The 23,603-nt window shown below is 40.6% G+C and overlaps 1 protein-coding gene and 1 long non-coding RNA gene across 4 annotated transcripts in view; both read right to left on the bottom strand.

Annotated features, from left to right (window-relative positions):
- LOC306965443 (protocadherin-15-like) overlaps positions 1-23,603 on the bottom strand; it is a 494,180-nt gene that overhangs the window by 324,736 nt on the left and 145,841 nt on the right. For all 3 annotated transcript variants that reach the window (XM_079559864.1, XM_079559865.1, XM_079559863.1), the window contains one exon: positions 23,367-23,485. In XM_079559864.1, the coding sequence (XP_079415990.1) occupies positions 23,367-23,457 (91 nt within the window). In that variant the 5' untranslated portion in view covers positions 23,458-23,485. The remainder of the gene's footprint in view (positions 1-23,366; positions 23,486-23,603) is intronic.
- On the bottom strand, positions 10,940-12,830 carry LOC306965524. Its single transcript, XR_013793032.1, has 3 exons — positions 12,715-12,830; positions 11,674-11,881; positions 10,940-11,391 (listed from the first exon to the last, which is right to left on the bottom strand). It is a non-coding gene; the product is annotated as an uncharacterized lncRNA (long non-coding RNA).

The raw sequence follows: 23,603 nt of genomic DNA, 5'->3' as shown, positions 1-23,603 counted from the left end.
ATGGACGTGCTGTGATTTAAGTTTGGTTTGGCCATTAGATCCTTGAGTTTTTCTTGCTGTGTTATGAGGAATAGAAAGAAAACAATAGTTTAATAGCAACCAAACCCAGAAAAAATTCCAGCAACATCATCACCCACTGCCTACACTTCACGGCACCTCGGACCTCTCCGCCGGGCTGCAGCTCCACGAGGGGCTCGAAGGGAGCATGCAAGGCAACAAGTTTGTGAATTAAAATAAAAAAAGAACTATTTAGGAGCCGATGAGCTGTAAACTCCTGTCACAGAGGAGATCAATTTGAAGCTAGCCCCCTTCTCTTTCACTTTCACATGGTCTTGAGAAAAGTAACGAGAATGAGTGCAAGGAAAGCCATAAAAAGGTTATCAAGGTTATGCTATGTAAAATAGTGATATTTTCATTCAAATAAAGTCTGTGCAGAGGGTGTTTACTTAGAAAATCCGGATTTTGTTGCGATGAATGGTGCGATCTGAGCTGTGGAGCTTGTTCGGTCAGAGCTGAAAACAGAGTGGATTTGTATTTTTGTTAGGGAGGAACAGATTTGCGGGCCGGCAACGGAGGATATCAGAAATTTTGACAAAACGCATCTTTGAAACACGGCTGCAATTTGCCTCACTCTCTACTGCCCCCTATTTTTTACATTACTGTATTAATGATTGTATTTTGGCACCGAAGGTTTCAGAGTAAGGTCATTTTGATTCTTGTGTCTGACATGTGCAGCTAACTGACCTGAACTACGTACAGCGGGAACCACATGTTTACATACATACATGTTTACATACACTTTTTGAAAAGACACATTTGCATTTTTTTCTCACTATCTGACATGAAAGTTTAAATTCATTTCATTAATGTTTGATAGCATTGCCTTTAAGCTGTATAACTCGGGTCAAACGTTTTGGATTTCCTTCCACAAGCTTCAGGACCACTTCAAAACATTGACTTAGTTATCCTTAAGCCACTTTGTAACCAGTATTGGTCATATGCTTTAGGAATTGTCCATTGTTCCTGGCTGATGTCTTGAGATGTTGCTCCAATATTTCCACTTTGTGTTCTTTCTTCATGATGTCATCCATTTTGTGAAGTGCATCAGTCTGTCCCACAGCAAAACAACCCCACAGCATGATGATGCCACCCCCGTATTTCCCAGTTGGGATGGTGATCTCAGGTTTACAAGATTTTTTATTTGCAAACTCCAAACTGGCTTGTTGATGTTTCTTTTGGAGTAAGGGCTTCTTCCTGGCACAGTACCCTCTCAGCCCATGTTGGTCCATCCAGCATCTTCACCAGGTCTTTTGCATTTGTGTGGTTGAGATTCACATTTCAGACACAGCACGTTCATATCTGGGACATCGAACCCGCCTTCCTTCTGATCTGTATGATGACTGGTCATTTCCAACATTGTTTTAACCAATGTACCTGAACCTTCAAGTGTCTTGAAATTGCACCAACGGATGACCTAGACTTGTGCTTCCAAGGTCATAACATTGTCATCTTTGCTTTCCCCAAATTGTTTAAAGGTAAGTAATCTTAGTGTACGTAAACTTTTGACTTCGTAAAACTAGTAGTAAGTAACAAAAACATTTCTAAAAAAATCTAACTCTCATTCTTCTGGAATTTAGCAAATAGAAATATTCTTTAAAATTCTACTTAAAAAGTTAATTCTGGTTTCATGTCATACAATGAGGAAAAAAATGGAAATGCGTATTTTTATAAAGTGTATGTGGTTCCCGCTTTAAAAACAAAAGTAAAGTTTTGAGCGGACAACTGAGATGAAAGTTAAAACATAGTGCCCAACTGTTTTTTCGAAGAGAACATTTAATACTATAATGTGACTAAAGTTTGTTAAAGTTTCTCATTGAGGCCTTGAGAACCAGAGAGCAGCAACTATCCATAAAAAACAGAAACTTTGCAAACTTGAAGGAGTTTAAGAACTTTTATCCCATAGAAAATATCAATCCCTTCATTCCAAAATGTCCAATCATCACACTACAGTGTTGAAGTCCATCCTTTTAGAGCAGCATACTTCATAGCTCCACTCATAGAGTCATAGTGGTTGTATTTCCCAGTGCACTTTTCCTATTCTTTCTCTTGGAAGTCTATAACAGCTGCGACATATTCCGTATTTCACAAGAAGTAGTCCAAAAAAAATCTTTGCCACTCTTTCATCAAAGTAATTTCCTCCCTTCAAATAGGGTTTTCTCAATTTGTATTTTTTTTGAAGAACACGGGCCGCCCACATAACCAATCCTACTTTTGTCAGACAGCTCATCGACTGCTGCATTACCCCAGCGACAAGGCAACGCCGGGGCGAATCCTGCTCGGTGACATTTCGTTTCAAAAGCCATTCTTACCTGCCACTTCATTCAATAGCCCGCGCCTTCCCGCGGCTTCATCCGCAAAAGACCTTTTTAGCAGCCAATAAATCAAAAATGCTCATCCCGCGGTGAAAATCTCTCGAAAGGACACATTATGCGGGGTGGTTGAGCAAACTAGTGTCTTGCATCGGCGCGGAACGGATGTACCACAATGATAAGTGCAGAGGGGCCAAGGATGCCCCCCCCGAGATTCAACTCACAAAAAAAGCAACAACACTAATTATTTGACATTTCAAGCCATGTCGAGTAAAATGTCAAGCGATAACGCAGTCAAGATGGTGGAATACGAATAAAAGAGACACAAACATTGGACGGTTGGATATAGTGTCCTTTAGAAAAATCAACTGTTAACTCAATGCAAGCTATTTTTTTTTCAATCAGCAAACCTTGTGCAGTAATGCCATCTTCAATGTACGTGACCTTTTCAGGCCTTTAAAGAAGCTTTTATAAATGTTATCCTAACAATGGGTCAGTAAAGGTCACATGGCGCACACTGCAAAAGGAAAATGGTGGTTAATGTGAGTGCACAAACTTCACAAGTCGAAGCTGCCACAGTCCATCAACACAAAAGCCCAACAAGCCAGTTTATAAGCTAGAGTTACACAGCACCAGCACTCTTTCTGCCCGGTCAGGGACATCCATCTAAGATACATTTCCCTCCCTTCTGTCCGGGTCACGAGCGCTTCCCCTTGATGCTGACGATCCCGTCGACCTCGGCCCTGACCGACATGTACTTAGAAATTCCGGGGTGGAAAAGGTGACGGTTATGATAAATCCGTGGAATGGCAGGCCACCTGGGATGTGGATGAGCGGAGCGAACGGGGACGCCATTGATAATTCCCTGTTGAATTAATGCCGTTTTATTGTGCGTGGGATGGCTGTAAGGCTAAGGCCGGGGGGGCAGCGAGGGTCAGAGCCAGCAAACATTGGCAGCAGTGGACGGAGGCAGACAAAGGCCAGATGTCCGCGGTGCACTCTGCCAGGTAATGGCTCTCCCAGGCAAACAGCAGGGCCAAACACTGAACAAGGGCCAGGCACTCAGGCACATGGGGAGAGGGGAATGAGCTCAAGCTGTGTGGAGCACTGGTTTACGCAGGTGATCATGGGCTCTGTGTAAAGTTATAGAAAGGCTTGTTGTTGTTTTTGGGTCAACCTTCACTTTTTGTGTAGGCTATGAGACGCATTGAGTCGCCTTGTGTACGAAATCCGCAGTAGAAATAAACATGCCTTGTCTATGGTGACGTTGTATTTGGTTAAAACTGCACAGCCTGAATTACCCGACTTTCAAACCATGAAAGTCGAAGGTAGTTGACGCTGGAAACGTCATTCAGCCTCTTATTAATCAGAAATACAGTATGTTTTTCTTTCACAAATGCTGCGTTGAAAATGCAGATATACAGTATGGTGTCAAAACACATTTGTTACGATCATCAGGTAGACAGTTAAAAGAGGGAAAAACAGATGCTTAATAAAGACATGTGGCCTCAAGTTTAATGTGTTCTCTGCCTGCACGCATCAACTAATGTGAGTAGCACATGGTGATAACACAGTATTAGTTGTGAGTGAAGACTGCACCCTCAGAATCTGGTTTCTTTAGGAGCGTCATGCTAAGAAATCAATGGTGCCGCGATAAATGCATGTTTGAGAGAGCAGAAGAATGGGTCTAGTAATGGTTCCTAGACTTTAAAAATGAGGAGTTACTGCACGTCAAAATCCAGAAAACCATGACCATAACTGACAGATGATCATGAGAGATGGGGTAATGCGTATATGAGCTCTGTTATTTGTTCCTCATCTTCTGTGTGCTATGAAAAACGAATCCTGTACTCACTGTCTATTATAACTTCTACCGTAACATTACAATCAACACTTCTTCTAACACGATCATTCTATCTTCCTGCTGCATCGCCCATAGCTTCAGAGGTTTGTCAAGACGCCCACTGAAGCAATCAAAGTCCTAATTTTGATTTGGCTGTTCAAGTCAAGAAAAGAATACCCCATTGCACAGTGAACCTGACATACCCCTACACAGTATGTAAGAAAACAATTGAATTAAAACCCGTTATAGCTGTCACGCAACATTTCAAGAAGTTTACAAAAAGGCACCTTGGAATTACACCACTTAAAAGGCAGTTCCAGTCAATCGCCGCCATTGATTTCATTAAGCTCGAGGAGATTTGATTAGCAAGGTCTTTAACAGCTATTTCTTTATTTCTGGAGGCTATTTGGAGCTTTACCACCTTCTTTCATGACGCGTTCTTTTTTTGTGATCGCCTTTCATTTGGAGCTGCTGGAATTGTCCCTTTTGTGAGTTCTGGAACAAAATGCAAACAGACCGTGGCTAAGTTTGTCTGACTTCGAGGCAATCTACTGTGTGCTAATATTGCCGTTTTGGAGACTTTCTGACCTCAAGACCTAGCTATCTTTTGCAGCTCAAGGAGATTTTTGGAGTCCACACGGACCGAGGACTTGGGAACTATGGGTGAGGAACTTTGTTTATTTTGAAAAGTAGTCTGGGGCACAGCTGAGGGCACCCAACTTCCCAAGATGCGTGCTTATCGTGATGATTCATGCCAACAATATGGTTACTCCTCCACAGATTTTAAGCAATGTAAAGGCATCTGAAGAGGCGAGCTGAAATTACTAAATTACACATGCTTTTGTTGCTTTTCCACTGACAGTTTGCTGATTCTTTTTGAGCAACAAAACCCTAACCTGAAAACAAGAAAAATCCATTTCAGCAGCTCAAATTTTCCAAGAGCGCCAATGTTGTCGGGGAGGCTCTGGCACGGTCGAGCTATCTGGCATCTTGTTCTTATCAATACATCTCCACCATAATCTCGTCCAGTGAGCCTACTGCCTGTCTTGTGAAGAAAAGCGGCTGACGGATGCCCGGATAGACAGCGCAGTTTGCCGTGTCCCGCAGTGTTTGGCGGGGCCCAGAAATGCAATCAAAGCTGCTGTCTTTCCCTCTTTCCCCACATTTCTCCTTCTCGCCTTACAAATCATTTGGCCCCCGTGACGCGCTTCCAGGGCCTCTTCAGTGTAATTGCACTTATTTTCGAGGTTGATTAGGACTTGGGGGTTGGCGCTTGGTCAGTTACGATGCGATGCAAATGGGGAGAAGGGAGAAAACGGTAAGGAGAGATGATGTCAGAGAGATTGAGGTGGAGTGGAGTCCTGGGGTTCGGTGTAAATCACGAGTGGCTGATAACAGGAGGGTTTAGGAGATGGAGAGGGAGAACGGGAGGGGTAGAGCGAGAAAGTAAGACAGGGAAGAAGAGAGCAGTGCACAAAAGTGTTTTTTTTGTACACTGCTATTGTCCTACGATCGTTGTGCTGTACACACATGTCAAAAAATCCCATCGTACTTTTGTTGCACGGGAAGCAGGGGGGTAAAAGTGAGGAACGGGGTTGACGGTTTATCAGCGCGGCGGCTTCAACTCAAGGCAAAGGCATGGAGAGTGCACAGGGCTTTACGAGCAGCTCCTTCCCCTGAAAGGAGAGACATGGACACATTCATTGCTTTTTCTGGGCAAACGAGCCACACTACGGCCAGGGAAGAATCTCCTCAGGGTGGGAAGTAGACCTGTCACGATAGCAAATTTGAAGTTCAATATACTGAGGCATAATCATGTCCTAAAGTACCCCACAAGCTATAAATTTTACAAGAACAAATAGGTGGACAATAAATGCACAGACGATAAAAATTGAGCCCAAACATGTATAGTTTTCTATGTTATTTATTAAACCATAAGTCGACCGCTGTAATTACCATGACAGCCCTATGTGTCAGTAAGCAGCTCTTCTCATATGAGCGGTCCAGTGGCCGTCGGCAAGTGCTTGTTGGCAAGAGAAAAACAGTCAGAGAGCGGAGAGAGAATTGAGAAAGAACGAGGAAGACAGAAATAAGGAGATAGTCAGATGAAAGGAAAATGAACAGAGCGAGAGATGTGAGCAACGGAAAGAAACAGAGATACAAGGGGGAAAGGAACTTGTGGAGAGCTAGAGAAAGAGCATGAGGGGGAGAGAAACAGAGGGGGAGAGCAAAGAGAGTGAGAGACCCCCCAGAAGCAGTATCAGCAGCAGCTCGAGCGGCGCTTCTGGCCCCTACATCGCTCTCCCTCTGTGGGGTTAACTACGCGGACGGGAGGGCCACAGGTTGCAATCACATTTCCAGAGAACACTTGGCTGCGGACGTGAACAGAGATGGGGTTGGAAGGCAGATCCATGCGGTCCCCACTCACCCCCCTCCTCTCCTCACCCCCCTGGCGCGCCCACAGCCTGATTACAGCCGCACGCTGGCAGATTAAAAGCCCTTCCCTTCTGTAATTTCCCTACCCCCTTTAGCAGCTCGGTTCATCGCCTTTCTGTACCTGTGTTCTTTTGTCCCAACAGTCCGCCACAGGGGATGCACGGTGGATACATGGGATATGAATTCGAAGCAAAAGCTAATGCTATGCTGCGCGGCTCAGTTGTAAAGCTGCAAGAGGAGAAGTTATGGCCTCATGAAGGTTGCGCGTGAACATTATCACTATGTTATTAAAAATGCAACATATATATAGATACCGGGGGGGTGGGGTGGGGATCACTCAGGTGCAGGGTGGCAACAAAATACCATTAAGAACTGTTACAAAACCAACATAACAAAGCATAAAAACCTTTAGCCCTATGTATGACTATCATTAAAGGCCCCGTAGTACCTGTTTTCTTTTTCTTTTTTCAGCCTCTCTGGTGCTGTCCACAAATGGTTTACATCAAGGGTGTCCATCAAGGGGGCCACATATTGGAGTGTACACGGGGTAAAGGGCCATGGGTCGGTGGTTAGTTCCACGAAACCTTCGAGTAGCAGAGGTTTAAATTGTGCCTCATGCCTTTATTTATGCTTAAAACCTTAATGCCAGCTCTGTCTCACAATGTGTAGAATTATTACATATTAAATAAAAAGGACCATCTCTGATGATGTGAACCTATTCAGCAAGCAGCCCGAGGGCCACCAAAAATTGGTCTGAGGGCCACATTTGGCCCGCGGGCCGCACTTTGGACACCCCTGGTTTACATCCTACTCCACAAACAGGGAAGACATGGTAAGTGTGGATCCCTGCTCCTCTAAGGTCTATAAAATTACATGTGGTGAGCCCCAGGGTTCGATTTTAGGCCCAGTGCTTTTGAACCTGTATATGCTCCCTCTTGGCGATGTCATCAGGAGACATGGAGACATTTTTTGCTGTATAGCTATGGTCACGGCTGTCTCCTGGGAAGAAAATTACCACACGTGGATACCAAACGTGTGTGGAAATCTTTAAAGTATGTGATAAAATACACATTGAAATGGGTGAGTTTGGTCTATTGTTTTAGTCTGACATTTAAACTAAGATGCTAAGGGAAAAAAACAGTTAATGGACCAGCCGTGACTCGTCTAAAAACATGTAAACGAAAGCAACAAATGATGGCAAAAAAAGCAGGATCGGGACTGAGCATCCCAATAAAGCCATTTTTGCTGCAACCTGAAATCAGAACAAACCCCTAATTACAAAGATGACCGCTTTCCCGCTTCATATCTCTTCCCATAGCCTGATTACAGAACAGCAGCAGATTAACCTTCTCAGTCAATCCCGCCAACCCCCCCACCCCCCAACCTCCTCCACCCATACGCACATCTGGCCCCTTTTTCTGCAAACATAGGCAAAGCATTGTGGGACGACGTGAATGCGCAGCTGAATAGAAGTAAATAGTTGCAGAATGAGAGCCGGGAGAAGGTCAGGCACAAGTTACATGTGCGAGTTGTGGCGCAAAGTCGAGCCTAATCCACGCATCACAATACATGCACATAATAACCGCGCGCCCCGGTCAGTGGATTACAGATGAACGGATTGGGACTCTATGTGCAGCTGTGCATCGGAGCGCTGCTTTTATTCATTTCTATAACTAATAGATTCAATAGAGGTGAACAAGGAGGAATATAGAGTACATTGGTGGAATTATAGGGCGCAAAAATGATGCACTGTGACATAATATGCAACATTTTGTCATTATTATTCTATTTTTAGATGTTCCTTTACTGTCATGATTAGCATTAAAGGCCCTAGTTTTTCTCATTTTCAAAAAGAGAAATAGGGCTTTAGAATCCTATTTGAAACTTATTTTCAACAACTTTCCGAGCGCATTACGATAATTCCAAACCTGCCACACTTAAGTTTATAAGCATGATTCACAGCGATCACGAAGCGGGGTGTCCCGGTAATGTTTACAATATTTATCCTCCACCAGGCTAAATGTTTTTAGCATTTACTTCAGGGTTCACAATCGCCAAGCAGCGGTCAATCTTTTTTCCCGCCACTAATAAACACAATGTGCTGCTTGGAACAACATGGATTTCACACTACTAGAGGTTTAAAAGTAGGTGGACAGGTTTATGTTGGGCAGGGTTGTCCAATGTGCGGCCCGGGGGCCAAATGCGGCCCTCAGACCAATTGTTTGTGGCCCTCAGGCTTCTTGTTGAATTAGCGCTAATGGCCATAGATGGTACTTTTGACAACAAGTTGCATAATTCTGCATAACTATAACCTCAAAAACTAACATTTTATTGTGGGAAAGAGCTGGTTTCGAGGCTCCAAGCCTAAATAAAGGCGTGGGGCATGGGTTACAACTCACTCAGTTGAAATTTTATCTGCCTTGGCCACTGATCTGTGGCCCTCCACATCGTACACTTTAATATGCGGCCTTCAATGAAAAAAGTTTGGACACCCCTGATGTAGGGGTTGTTTGGTGGTGGTGGTGGTGAGGGAAACCCAGAGAAGGAATACCACAAGTGCTGTGGAATATTATCTCCAAAGGGAAGGCAGTCGACGCCAAAGTAATGACAAATGCAGTTCCAATAAAACAACAATAACAACAACAATAAATGACAGTAAGGGCCTCGAGCAAAATCTGATCCTATGATGTTCTGGTCAAGGGGCGAACGTTTATCGCCAGCTCCAGCGTCACCCCACATTAGGATTTAATTATTATGTAAATGTGATCATTAAAATTACATGCAGAATAAAAAAGCAATGAGTCATTGCTGATTACATCAACCAGAAGCAGAACAACACCTTTTATTGCAAGGTAAGATTGAAGTAGGCAATTAAAATGAATCATCACGAGTGCATCATAACAGCTATGTTGTTAGCAAGTTGAAGCTAACATTAAAGTAATAGGCTATTAAAGCGGGACTCCCCCGTTAGACTGTGGCATAATGGATGTGTCGGTTAATGTGTGGTGATATTATCTGTGATGAAGTAAATCAGTGCTGAGACAGCAGGAGGGGCGGACACACGCACGTACGCACATGCACGCACACACGCACCCATGTACACACATGCACACACACGCACCCAAACATGTGGGGTTGTTAATCAATGATGAGTTAATCACTGGGAATTAGTTATAGCCGTGTCAATGCCGAGTAGTTTACGCTAAGGGATTGAAATGTACACGAGCCTTCATAGCCAAATGCAGGTACATTGAGCTTCCTGGTATGGCTATAATCACACCTAAGTTGAAAAGTATACATATAACCTAAGATTATATAGATGTGCTTCTTGTTTTAAAATAAAACATAATATACCTTGACTGCAGGCCAGCAACAGGATCTATAAAATACTTTTGGTAACACTTTATTTTAGCACTCACTTATTAACAGCTAATTAAGTGCTAATTAGTGTACTAATTGATGGTTAATTAGCTCTTAGTTAGTGTTTATAAAGCACTTATTAGTCCTTATTTTGCATGACCTTATTCAACATCTAACTAGCTTCTAACTAACACTTTCCCATTTATTAAATCTTAATTACTATTTATTAGAAGGTTATTGGACATTAATGAATGTGTTAATACGCTTCTGGTTATACAGGCCTTATTAGGTGTTAATACTACACAAACAGTTGTTACCTGTTTATTACCTCTCGATAAACAGGGACAAATCCTAAGCAAGAAAACAAATCATACGCCGTCTAATTTATAACCAATTAGCTGTTAATTAATTATTTATAGCTAAGAATATGTTCCCCATTCTGAAGTGATGTTTTGATAATAACTAATTAACTATTAGTTCAACACCAATTAAACCCAAATAGGTCTCTATTCTGAAGTAGACTTCTCTTCATACCTAATAAATGCAAATAATTAAAAACAAACACATTTTTACCAATTAATTACATAAAACACAATCAGAACAAACTATTTTCAGAATTTATTTGTATACACAACAGTATTGTAATTTAAAATGAATGCAATTACTTTGCCTATCCACATGAAACAAAAACTGTAAGAAACGTCTTCTCGGTCAGCATATATGCATAAATGCTGTCTAGTTGTCCAAAAAAGCTGACAATCTTCAAATGTATGCTTGATGTAATGCAACCACTACAGTAAATCAGTAAGGATTATAGTAACCGACAGACAAACACAAATACAATTGTTTCTTGAAAATGAGAAACAATGTTTAAGAATGTAAAATGGGCTCATTTACAAAACATGCCAAATAGTTTTCATATTGATCTAGTTAGACTGGAAATGCCTTTCTAATATCATGCATAAGCATCCCAAGTGGACCACTTTTGTGAAGGTTCCCACGCCAATATGTCCACTCAATCACATCTAAATGGTCTTTCAGCATGGTTTCAGTGCGATTACCTCTAAGTCTCCAGATTGTGGATTTGCAGACCCCCCAAAGTCTTTCCAAATTCTGTGTATGTGCGCCTGTTCGTGGATCAACAAAGTTCTCTTTATGGTTGACAGTGGTGTGAGTGAATCCTTCATCACGGAGAGTGTGGTAAGCCCTCCATCCATCAGAAATTATAGAGCTTCCACGACGAACGTGTCTCTTTATTTGAGGTAGAAGATGGTCAGTTGAGCGGCGGGAGACAATCTTCAGAATTGGTCTTCTTCTTTCTTCTTTGATTCCAAGTATTCCAAATACCCAGGAATTTCGGCAACTTGCCCGACCTCTGTTGTACTGCAATCCACAGAAGAAAAATAAGGAAGTGATTGACAAGATTTAATCAAATAAAATGTAAAAAATATCTGTTCAACAGGTCACTCATCAATACACAGGTATATTATGCAGTATTGCATCCCACCATCCCATTTGTCTGAGATACAACCTCTAGTACAATTGAGAGCTTTATTACAAATGCATTTCTAGGGGTCACTGAAATGTATACAAGCAGTGAAATTTGATTGACTTGATGATTTTTTGATTTGCTTATTTCAGTAGCCTGTAATTGGGTTTACAAACCTTTCTTTTATGCCCAAATTTGCTTTCATCAATGAGCACAATTTCTCTTCTCCTTCCTACAATCTGTTTTCCTCTTCTTCTCATCCTTTGCATGGCAGATTTACAAACTTTGCGCAGTACATGTGCAAGTTTGGTCAGAGTTGCAGAGCTGCCAGTAATCCCTTCCTGCAGCATGTCCACTTGTCGAAGGCGAAGGCCTTGTGCAAATCTGTAAAATATATGTAAGTGTTTAAATAATAATAATTTAAAAAAAACATACATAAATATATTGAACTTTTTACATGCCTCGTGTTGGGCTAGGCACACCAATGCTCCATCATGTGAACTCAATTAACAATAATAATAATAATAATAATAATTTGATCACTTCATGATACAAGGGACATTAAATGGCCAATATTGTTTCCTCGTCCCCCCGCCTTTAACATTGTTTGGAGTTTATTGGGAGTCTTTAGATAGCAAACAGTTGGTCTTAACTAGGGTTGAGCTGAATGATAGAATAACCAGAATAATCTCTACATCAGGTCTCAGTCTATGTCCCAGACTGAACCGTGACAAAGGTTGCTTTTTGACAAATGTTGCCCTTGATAACAATTGTGGACGTTGTTTTGGCTGGAAGTCCTTTCAGCTGGCCAATATTAGGCACCTGGATTACACCAGCCTTGACGTCACCATAGACAGGGATTTAAAATTGATAAACAGATCAATGGCGTTTTAAAATCGGGTTTTTATCATCTTTGTCTTTTATAGTGAGTGATGTGTCGGTCGCAAATGATCCGGCTCTTTTGAACGAGTCTTTACAGTGAACGATATGAATGGGTTCGCGGAGGTGAACGGCTCTTTTTTTTTTTTTCCCTCTTCGGAGGAGAGGCGTCACTTTAGTTGTGCTTTCATTTGAAGCCGTCTGGACTACTGCAACGCACTTTACTCAGGCATTGGCCGTAAAGCACTCTCCCGTTTGCCATTAGTCCAGAACGCTGCGGCACGACTTTTAACAGGGACCAAAAAACGTGAACATATGTCTGTATTCTCAAAATTTACCTGTAAATGAAATGCATCCAAGTTGAAAGTTGGACATGTGATCCGTGAAATATGGAGCCACATCTGATGGACCTGGAGATGGACTTGCCTCTGTGACAAATGTCTCTGCACAACCTAAAAAATGAAAACCAGTTAAGTACTTACTACTTAGAAAAATACAAAAAAAGAAAAATACAATACACTTTTCTTTTACCAAAATGATAAACTATTCCATCAGGCTAAACCACTGTGCACCACATTCCCCATTGTGCACTGCAACCAAACATAATCGTATCCTTTTTCTACCTCTAAAGGTGTCTTTTATAACACAAAAGATCGCCTGGTGTACTGTTTTTTTTTTTTTTTTTACTTTGTGCCATGACACATTACCAGTGATAGCATTTGGGCGACAGCATGTTAGCACTAAAGCTAATGCTAACATTTCGTTTTCACAAGCAGTAGCTTCTTTTTATCTGGACTAGCATGAGAATGTGCATTTTACTATTCACCCATATCAACTGACTGTACCATACTTTAGACCAATACTCACCATGCAGCCTCTTTTTTTCCATAAGGTGGTTTAAACTTCATAGCATGAAAGCACGATGGACATTTCATTGACCTTCCAAGTAGCCCAAGCTTCATTAACCACCTGGTAAATTTCAAATTTTCTTCTGGGCGATTCTTAAAAGTTATTTTTCTCAAAAAGTTAATATTGGGCATCTTGTGTGAAAGTTACGCGCTGCCTCGACTCCACTGTGCTCGTTTAGCTGCTGCTGTTGTTTTTTTTTGTTTTTTTCTTTCGATGCGGCCTGCTCTTTCTCTCTCCGCACCAGCTGCCGGTGCTGATTGACATGTAAATCAGCCAATCGATGCCCATCTTACAGTAAGTAGAAAATATAAGACACTGTTTGAGTACAATTTAGTTAATATATTTTTTCAGTAAACTTTATACCCTTTGTTTCCCATTATAAAGAAACAATTAAAATTGTGTCTTTATATTTATTGATTTATCATACAGCCAATCAGCTTAACGCATAGGTACCCGCCTTCTTAAGCGCGATTATCACCCGCACAAACCTAGCTAGCTTCATTCGGCCAAACGTAGCTGAGCAAGTGTAAAGCAAAGAGTTGTGCGAAGAATTACAAAAGTCGAAAAATGGTAAGTTAATCTTTGGTACTAATTATCTTGACACCGTATATGTGGTATTTTTTGTTGTACTAAGCCCAAATCTACATGTAATTTATAAATAACCTGACAGTGGTTCTGGACTGCAAATTAGCTTAGCTTGCTAAATTAAATCGTGGTACTTTGAAACAAAAACAAAACTTGTAAGCTGGGACAATGGAAATTTCAGACAAATTTCTAGTATGAAATTAAAGTTGTTGCTGAACACAATTGATTTGAAGGAAAAATATCAGCATAATCTACAATTACACGAAGTCCTCTGTAACCATTTTTACTGTTTACAGCCTAAAGCTAAAAAGAAGCAGCAGAGCGCCCCCATGGAGCCACCAGTGTCACCCCTGAACTTGACCCAATATGTGCCAGAAGGTAATATTTGTATTATAATTTCTTTTTGTAGTGTGTAAATATTTTAGTTGTGACTTTTCATTATTGTTTTACCATTTATCCTACAGATCGAGAAAGCTTGCCAAGCTGCAGCAGCCAAACTGGAAGTGTGGAATCAGGTCTTACCTATACTATAGTTGATACATTTAATGGTTGAACTGAACTAATTAGTTTATGCTAATGTGTGTAATACACAGTGATATCTACTTGTAACAATGATAGCACCAGACATTTGATATGGCTGGTAAAGCCATGGCATATGCTCATGGCTTAAAACAGACTTACAATGAGCAAACCCATGTACTGTTTTGATGAACACCAATATCATATACACACATCTTTTGTGCAGTATATCCTGTGGTTGTAATAATACATGTTACCACAAATGACAGCAAGTAGTAAAAAAGTTACAGTACTTTGGCATATAATACCTCGACAGGTAGAGGTAGTTACATTTGTGACCAAAGTCATTCTGTGTCTCAATATTGGTTCTCTATGTTGCAGTTCAACATTCATGCATATTGAAACAAACACAAGTAACATTCAGTTAAGTGTATATATATATTTATTGTTTTTTGTTTTGTATTTTTATTCAGTTTCCAAAATTTCTTTTCTGGAGGCCAAAATTGAGTGGCAAGGGAAAATGATTAAAGATCTCGAGGAAGAGCGGGATTTTCTTCGGCAACAATTAATGGGAGAAAACAAGACCAAACGTAAGAAGCAGGCAGCATCTAATGCATACAATGTTTATGGTAATTTGCATGATATTAATCTTTCTCCTGACTACAGCTCAACGCAAAGCTACAATAAAAAAAGAAAAGAATTACCTGTCGGACACCGATGTCTCCTCTTCACCAAACATAAGCGAAACTGACAGCGATGGTGCAATCACGAAGAAGAAAAAAATCAAACAGTCTGATGATTCAGATGATGTAGCAGTGCTGGGGCGAACTCACATGAGAGGTACAGAATGAATTGTGATGTTTATTTGAACAATATATTACACAAATGTTCAAATATTTTGAAAACATAATATGTCGAGTACCCTATGCCAATTTTATTTCAAATGTATTTAGTTGGTAATACAGGAGTGATACTACCTACAGATAAATGTAAATGTTATATTTTAAGAAACAGATTGTAATGGGTTGGGTCTTGCATTTATTTAATATTATTAAACAGAACTGTCGAACACATCAGGGTAAATTCAGTAATACTGTCATGGAAAATGGCTTCTTATAAATTCAAATTATTTGTTTAAGTTTTAAGTCAAGTTTGTAGTTTTGCAGTTATTCCTAATACAACAATATTTAAAGTGTTATGTACATAATTTACCAAGTAAATTATTGTGTTTTTTTTTTTCTAAGTCAAAAGGCCTGATGAAGCTGTCCGAAGGTACAAGCAAGTCCTGAAAACGTTCCAGCGGGTCAGGACAATGACGGAAGCCTTCAGGGCAAACAATGTGGACCGCGGCACTATTAAACTCACGGCTCCCATCGCAGAGCTCAGCATGGTGGATCCTGACACCTTCAAGACCCTAACATTTGATTCTTCCACTGAAACCCTCATCTCATTTGCGAATAGGTGTGCTAGCAATGTCACATCAGAGAAAAAGGCAGTTATTGAAAGCTTGAAATCAAAAGGCAAGCTTTTGCCACTGATAGTTAAGTATTAAAACAAGTGATCTATTTGAAAAGTTTGTTCAAAAGTTCGTTCACAAGCACATTGTTTTGACTGTGCTTGTGGTTTTACTGTAGTGGTTGCATTACATCAAGCATACATTTGAAGATTGTCAGCTTTTTTGGACAACTAGACAGCATTTATGCATATGTGCTGACCGAGAAGACGTTGAACTTTTCTTACAGTTTTTGTTTCATGTGGATAGGCAAAGTAATTGCATTCATTTTAAATTACAATACTGTTGTTTATACAAATAAATTCTGAAAATAGTTTGTTCTGATTGTGTTTTATGTAATTAATTGGTAAAAATGTGTTTGTTTTTAATTATTTGCATTTATTAGGTATGAAGAGAAGTCTACTTCAGAATAGAGACCTATTTGGGTTTAATTGGTGTTGAACTAATAGTTAATTAGTTATTATCAAAACATCACTTCAGAATGGGGAACATATTCTTAGCTATAAATAATTAATTAACAGCTAATTGGTTATAAATTAGACGGCGTATGATTTGTTTTCTTGCTTAGGATTTGTCCCTGTTTATCGAGAGGTAATAAACAGGTAACAACTGTTTGTGTAGTATTAACACCCAATAAGGCCTGTATAACCAGAAGCGTATTAACACATTCATTAATGTCCAATAACCTTCTAATAAATAGTAATTAAGATTTAATAAATGGGAAAGTGTTAGTTAGAAGCTAGTTAGACGTTGAATAAGGTCATGCAAAATAAGGACTAATAAGTGCTTTATAAACACTAACTAAGAGCTAATTAACCATCAATTAGTACACTAATTAGCACTTAATTAGCTGTTAATAAGTGAGTGCTAAAATAAAGTGTTACCATACTTTTTTATACAGGCAGAAGCAAGTCAAATGTAATGTTTTTTAATGGCCAAATAACTGTAGATTAAAGCCACAAACGCAGAAAAAAAATCAGTGCATATTTCATTTGCTCTGTCCGTTCCCATCAGATCTCGGAAGCTAAGCAGGGAAGGGCCTGGCTGGTACTTGGATGGGAGACCGTTTGGGAACACCAGGAAGCTTGGGTGAATGTAGTGTGTGAGTTTTGTCAGTCTACCCCAGGGCAGTTACAGTAGTAGCTTACCACCACCGAGTATGGAGTGAATGAATAATGCACGAAATTGTAAAGCGACTTTGAGCGTCTGGAAAAGTGCTATATAAGACTAATACATTATTATTATTATTATTATTATTATTATTATAGGATTTGAAAACATTTCATTAAACAGAGGAAAGAGAATCGGACAAAACAAGCAACGTCAAAGCAAAAAAAAAAGTGCTTCATTTCAACCAAAGCTGCAACCAGATCATTATTTTGGGTATTTCCGATGGACTTACACAGTAAAACAGTTGAGCAATGTTGTAATTTTCCAATAAATTTAGATCCAGTGCCAGTTTGAATCTAATGTAATATTTTTTAATGACATTCAAGGCCTTGATTTTGGCCAAATAAATGTAATGACCTAACCTGGCTAACACCATGCTGCTGTGTGCGCTCGAATTATTTCGAACTGCACAACAGCCTGGGGACCATGGCCGAAATCTCCGGTGGATTTGGGAACCAATCACAGAGCGAGGAGGGTCGGCAAGACGATGACGCGCTATTCGATATATGGAAGCTTGTAGTTTATTTACGGATAATAAAAAAAAGTTTATTTACGGATCCAACATGACAGCAGCAGACACGATGGTATTTTTTGATCAAGCTTTAGACCTTGTTCTAAATAATTTAGCTCAAAAGTTTACAGCGGGTACGTCATACGTCATCTCATACGATGATACGATTGGCCATGGCTACGTGCAGACGCATGAGACTTTTTTTATTTTTTTTTGTATCGCCCAATAAACGAGTATGGACGATCGTAAACCACACCTCTCCTACGAGAAAATGAATTGGTGGTCCCCAGACTAAATATCACTTGTGATTTTAGTCTGGTGTTAGCCAGGCTAGTAATGACCTGTAATGCTTTGTAATGTGCCACGGAAACCCTGTTACACTGCATTATTCTGTCACTTCCCACACTAGCCGGCGAGACTGAATGTGCAGGTCAGCTGTAAACCGCCAGAGGCGTGGCTGCCAACGGCTCGTGCGCCTCTCCAATCATTCACTCACAAAAGAAGATGCGTGACAAAAGCGGCATTACGCAGCAAATGGACCTGGATTCCAAAAGGTTAGGGTCTTTTGGTTCCAAGAACAAACTCTCTAACACTGAGCCTCTGTCGCGCCTGTAGCTTTAGAATGTCTGGGATTTCCACAAGGTCTTCTATCCTGGCGCTAACCGGGCCTGACCGCGCTTATTTCCCCGAGATCAGATGAGATCAGACGCTCTCGAGTTGGTAAGGCTGGCAAGGCAACCTTTTGATCCTGTTCATCTTACAATATATTCTCTCATGTAGTCAAAACTTCGAACAATAATAATACGTATATATCAATAAATGCGCAATTATTATGCACTGAGATCTGCAAATCAAAATAAACCCTAACCCTTTGTGCACAGTGGCAATGAAGAACAGGCATTAATATTGCATTGCTTCCTTAATCATACGCCGAAGTCTTTGCTCACGGCACAAGCACTTAATGCATAAATTGTAATCATTCGAACAATACATAATTCAATACGTTTAAAGCGCTCGTCTTGTTTGTGTAACTGAACTCCCCGTCTCTATATCGGGCGGCTTGCGCAACTGTTCCTAGGTCATATCGGGGGGTGGGGAACGGTTCATAAACTTGCAGGCTTCGCCGGTGAAGTCCTTTCGCGGTGGAGCCGAGAGTAATGTCGTGTCTGAGTCGGGCTGATAGAGGGAGGAGGAGGAGGAGGAAGATGGGGAACATGAAAAGATGACTCAGGGAAGGGGGGAATTAATCATGTAACATTAATACAGCCAAAGGGATCGGAGGAGAGGCTGAAGACAGGTACAAAGCAGAAGCAGAGCTAGCAGGAGACACCCAGCCCCTTCTGATTGAGCGCAATAACTAGAAGGGCAAGAACAAAAGGTTTTTTTGTTTTTTTACAAAGGCTTTTTCTTTTTGCTAAAACTCACTAAAGGGGCAGTATGGGGGGGAAAGGTACAATGGCGGTGAAAATGCAACAACGTGCAACACAGGATAATTCAAAGCAAGGTAGCTCTTATTCTTTTTTCTTTCTTTTTTTTTTACCTGGCTCAAGAACTGGAGGTGGGTCACCCAGTGTTTCTGATAGGTTGCCGATATGCCACCGTTTCCCCCCGGGCCAATACAGTCTACCAACAATAAAATACCAATAATGATTTTTTTTTTACCAACAACTGGAAAGCTAATCCTGCAATTCAAAATTCAAACAAGTGCACGCTCTTGTGTGTCTGTCCCTGGGCAAAACGCTTCTCCTTAATGTTTGAGATGAGGACAATTCAGTGAAAACATCATTAAACAATTAAGGCGAGGCGCTGCAGGCCATTGGGTGAAAAAAATACATTTAGAGATGTCAATTTGACACTTTGGGTACATTTTAAAAAATGAAGGCGTGTTATGCATAAGAATAATGGATAATGTATGGTTTTATTTTGTTTAAATATCAATATATGAATTTTTATTTTATATATTAACATTAGTCAGAAAAGTGTAAAGACAGAACCGCTTTGAGAAAACGAGCCCTAGTTGCTCATGTGCCAGTATTTTTCTCCTGTCTTTAGCTGTGGCTATGACCACGGCTGGCTATCAGAAAGGAAATGACCATATTTGGATTACAGTGTCCTTTCAGTCACTCTACCTCCTACACATGGATACCAAACTTGTCAATAATTGAGGTTGTGGTTATTTCCGGAAAATCTCAGCGGACAAAACATCACAAACATTGTGAAGGAGAGTTTGTTCTTTTACTCTGACATCAAAAATAAGATAAGGTTAAGGTTAAGGTAGAAAACTAGCTTAAAAATCTCAACATTGACCACTGCATGAAAAATCTATGTTTTCACCTGCTGTAGCTCACCTTAAAGGGACTATACAGAGGTTAAAAATGTTAAAATTATGTAATGTGCAGAATGAGCCCAGACCTGTTCACCACAACTGCCTCTAAAATCCTGCACTGTCACTCAAAAAGGTGTTACTTCAGGTCCTTCGGGTAGAAACTACAGTTACGCGTAAGACCTGAGGTGGCAGTAGTGAGCATAAAAATGACCAACTTGCATCTGGTCTCTTAAAAATACAAATAAACAAACAAACAAGTAAATATGAGGTCACTCATGTATCCAGTAGCAGATTTCCTCTGAAATTGTTTAACATGAACAGGAACATGATTTTATCACCACTGAAGCGAAAGCCTACAAAGCTTATACAGATGGCATTCCAGCAAAGCAACTGTTATCATTTACTTTGACATTCAGTCCGATCTGACTGTTTAGGATGAAAAGAGCACACGCACGTACCCTCTCAGACAGGGTGCAACTTCTACTGCCGATTGCAGCTAAAACACCATCAGCTGTATTTACTATTTTATACCGAGTGTCCGATAGTAAAATCAATACAGCTTTCACAAATGATTTTGGCTCCAGTTTTTCAATTCCGCCTGAAAGACAGCAGTTCAGCTGGCAGTGCCCTCGGCCGTAAGTGTCTGCTCTGCGCAGGTTCGGAGACGAGGAGATGGTGGTTGGCAGAGAGCTCAAGCCGAGATTATCTGGGAATGACTCAAGACAGTTTTACAACCACAGAAATCTACTCTTTAGCCTAAACTGTTTTATCAATACAGAGATATGCACATTTTAATTCTGTTGTAATTGCGCCAGGTCACTTGAAGAATCGAGTCACCTTAACTCATTGATTGCCAGTCATTTTCAAATCAGAGAGTTCCCCACTGACAGAGGTTTTTCAGGATTTTTACTGTTTTTTCAAGACCCACAGAACATTTAGGTCTAGGTCTATGTCAGCACGAAACCCACCAAAAGAAAGGTTAGACTCTCTTCTTTCATTTAAGAAAAAAATAAGTTTGTTTGTTCGTTTCCATTCTTTAGTAATCGTCTGTGGAAAATAGGTGAAATCCCCCAAAATGCTGTTTTCTGACCAAAAGGCTGAGAAAACGAAAAAGCAATGCTGCCATCTAGTGACTCAATAAAATAACTTGTAGTTGTTTTATTGAGTCACTAAGTGGCAGCATTAGGCAGCACAACTAAGAGTGTAACACCAGACATGCTCAAGGCTTTGCTGCAGCTGTTCCTATTGAAAAATCTAATTGACGTCAATAGACGTCATTGGCAGTCAACATTTGGATTTCAATTGACGTCTATAGACATCATTGGCAGTCAATTTGTTAAGATAAACAAGATTTCCAAAATCTCTGTGAAAATCATTTGAAAACATTTGAATGTGGATTTATCCTTTTTTTCCATTTCGTCGCTGAAAATATCTGCAATTTTGGACATAAAAAGGAATGCTATAACGTGGGTAAAAGATCAGTTTTGCATTTAACAGAATAAACATCCAATCAATAATGATAAGTATCATTAAGTATGTCCAATATGATCCCCTGACCCCAGTTATCTGCCTTCCACATCAGTCGTCAGCGCTCTCTCCGAAGCTTCGCGATCTGCTCAAGCACAAACCGTTACATCCCCCTCCATTAGACTCGCTGTGATGATGCTGACAGCCTGTCACTCAGTCCACAGCATAGACACTCCACGCATGCTACTTATCTATGCACACTCCCCGCCGGGTCCCGGATTAAGACATCACTCAAAGACACTACTTAACCTTCAAATATTCCCCCAGCAAATGAGACAAACGTATTGTACCACACACAAGTTCAAACACAGTCGTTTCTTTATGTCGTTCACCTTCATCTGCCTTTAAAGACCTGTCAATCATACTGGAGAGTCCCCCACAACACAATACAGATAATTTGAACTGCAACAAAGGCACATTTTAACTGGCAGTAAATATTTGGAAGAGGGAATCTAAATTTGCTGAACCTTTCTAAAAAATTTGCACTTTGAACACAAGTATGCTAATATGTGGAAAGTTTTTGTATATCAACTAAGGTAAACAAACGGAGAAAAGTTTTAGTAAGCAAAACCGCTTTTGACCTTTCGAACCCGTGTTTAAGATTCTTGGTTAGTTTTGTTTGTGCATTAAATGAAAGCATTCTGAGGTATGCTTTTTTAGTATGTAAATGACAACAGTCTTGAAAATACACTCAACACTAAAATGTGCAATACCTTAAATATTAACTGGCTCAGTCGGTAGTCCGGTGGATGGGGCAGCTGCCATATACAGAGTGGTGGGTTTGAGTCCAGACTCATTTGCTGAATGTCCCAGTCCGCTCTGTAACTCCTTTCACCCTGAACTGTCCCACCAAATAACCCTCACGGCCAAAAGTCTTTTAACTTTTTTTTTATAACTATCAGTAAATCCCTGAGACACGTGTGTAGAGCATAAATTCCTGACTATGTAAAAAACAAAGTAAGTCTCTAGCCCATTCCTGTGCGGAGTTACATATGCCTCTGCTCAATGTCTCCATAGATTGACACTGTATATCATGCTTCTCTGAGGTTCATTACTAACTGTAGGGCCTTGACCCGTCATTGTGAACTGTATTCTCGACTGGGAAGGGCTTCTTTGTCCTCCAGGAGGCAGGGTCATTGGTACACTTCAATTTGCAAGGCCATGCCTGGTCTGCTGCCCTGCTGCATCTGTAACTTAATCACACCGAGGAGTATTGGCTCTTACTGTTGCCGTTCAAATGATCATTTGTTGCTCGCTGTTCCATTTGCCATACGGAACTGGGAAAAGGGGCTTTTATTCACTCTGCTCTTACATGGAACATGTTGCAAAAAGGCTGGAAAATAACTGAACTTATCCCATTGAACGCTTTTAAGTCCAGATTGAGAGCACTTGAAACAACCTCTTTAAATTCAAAGTTTTTAATAATATGTATGTGATTTTACTTTGAAATTGTAACTCCTCTTGGCCAGGTCTCCCTTGAAAAAGAGGTGAAATCTTGCATGTTTGGCAATATTGAAATGATAAAGGGTTTCAAGTCTGGCTTACGTGGAATCCATACTCGTAAAAGAAAGGAAGTGGGTGCCAAAATTGAACTACATCATGAGTACTACACAGGCAGTGTAGTAGTTTATCGATAACCCACATTCGCCCAAACACTGAGAGGCTGCGTTTCGGTTTTAAAGAGCTAAAAACTTCCATGTCATGTCTAAAATGTTCAAATCCAGGCTGAAAACAGTTCTATTTAGTTGCTCAATTTGTGTTTACCTTTTGAGGTTAATTCATTGAAATTTAATCCATCACCAGGTTTCAGGTGAACAGGTATTGCAATCTGAAACTGCAGCTAATTGAATTCCAGTAGGTGTTGAGAGTGGGGAATGCAAATGTTTGGGGGCCACAGGTCTATGCTGTTGTTGGCCTTTGCTGATCTTACCGTCCGTTTCCTGGCCCCAGCTGTGCGAGAGCAAACAGAGGAGTGCCATTCCGGTCCCCAGCCACGAGATGAGCCACCTCCCCCGCCGCATCTTCTGTCAAGCCTTAATGCCTGCCCACCTGGACACAAACACAAAAGAGCAGGTTTCATTCATGTCTCGCGAGCCACCATTGTATGATTGCGTGTCATGATGTGACAGAATGAACGCCAACCGTCGCCATATTAACTAACACAAAG

Source organism: Gobius niger (assembly GCF_951799975.1).
Source record: "Gobius niger genome assembly, chromosome: 7".
NCBI lineage: Eukaryota > Metazoa > Chordata > Actinopteri > Gobiiformes > Gobiidae > Gobius > Gobius niger.
Note: the sequence above shows the minus strand (reverse complement) of the source record. Positions and strands in the feature narration are given on the sequence as shown.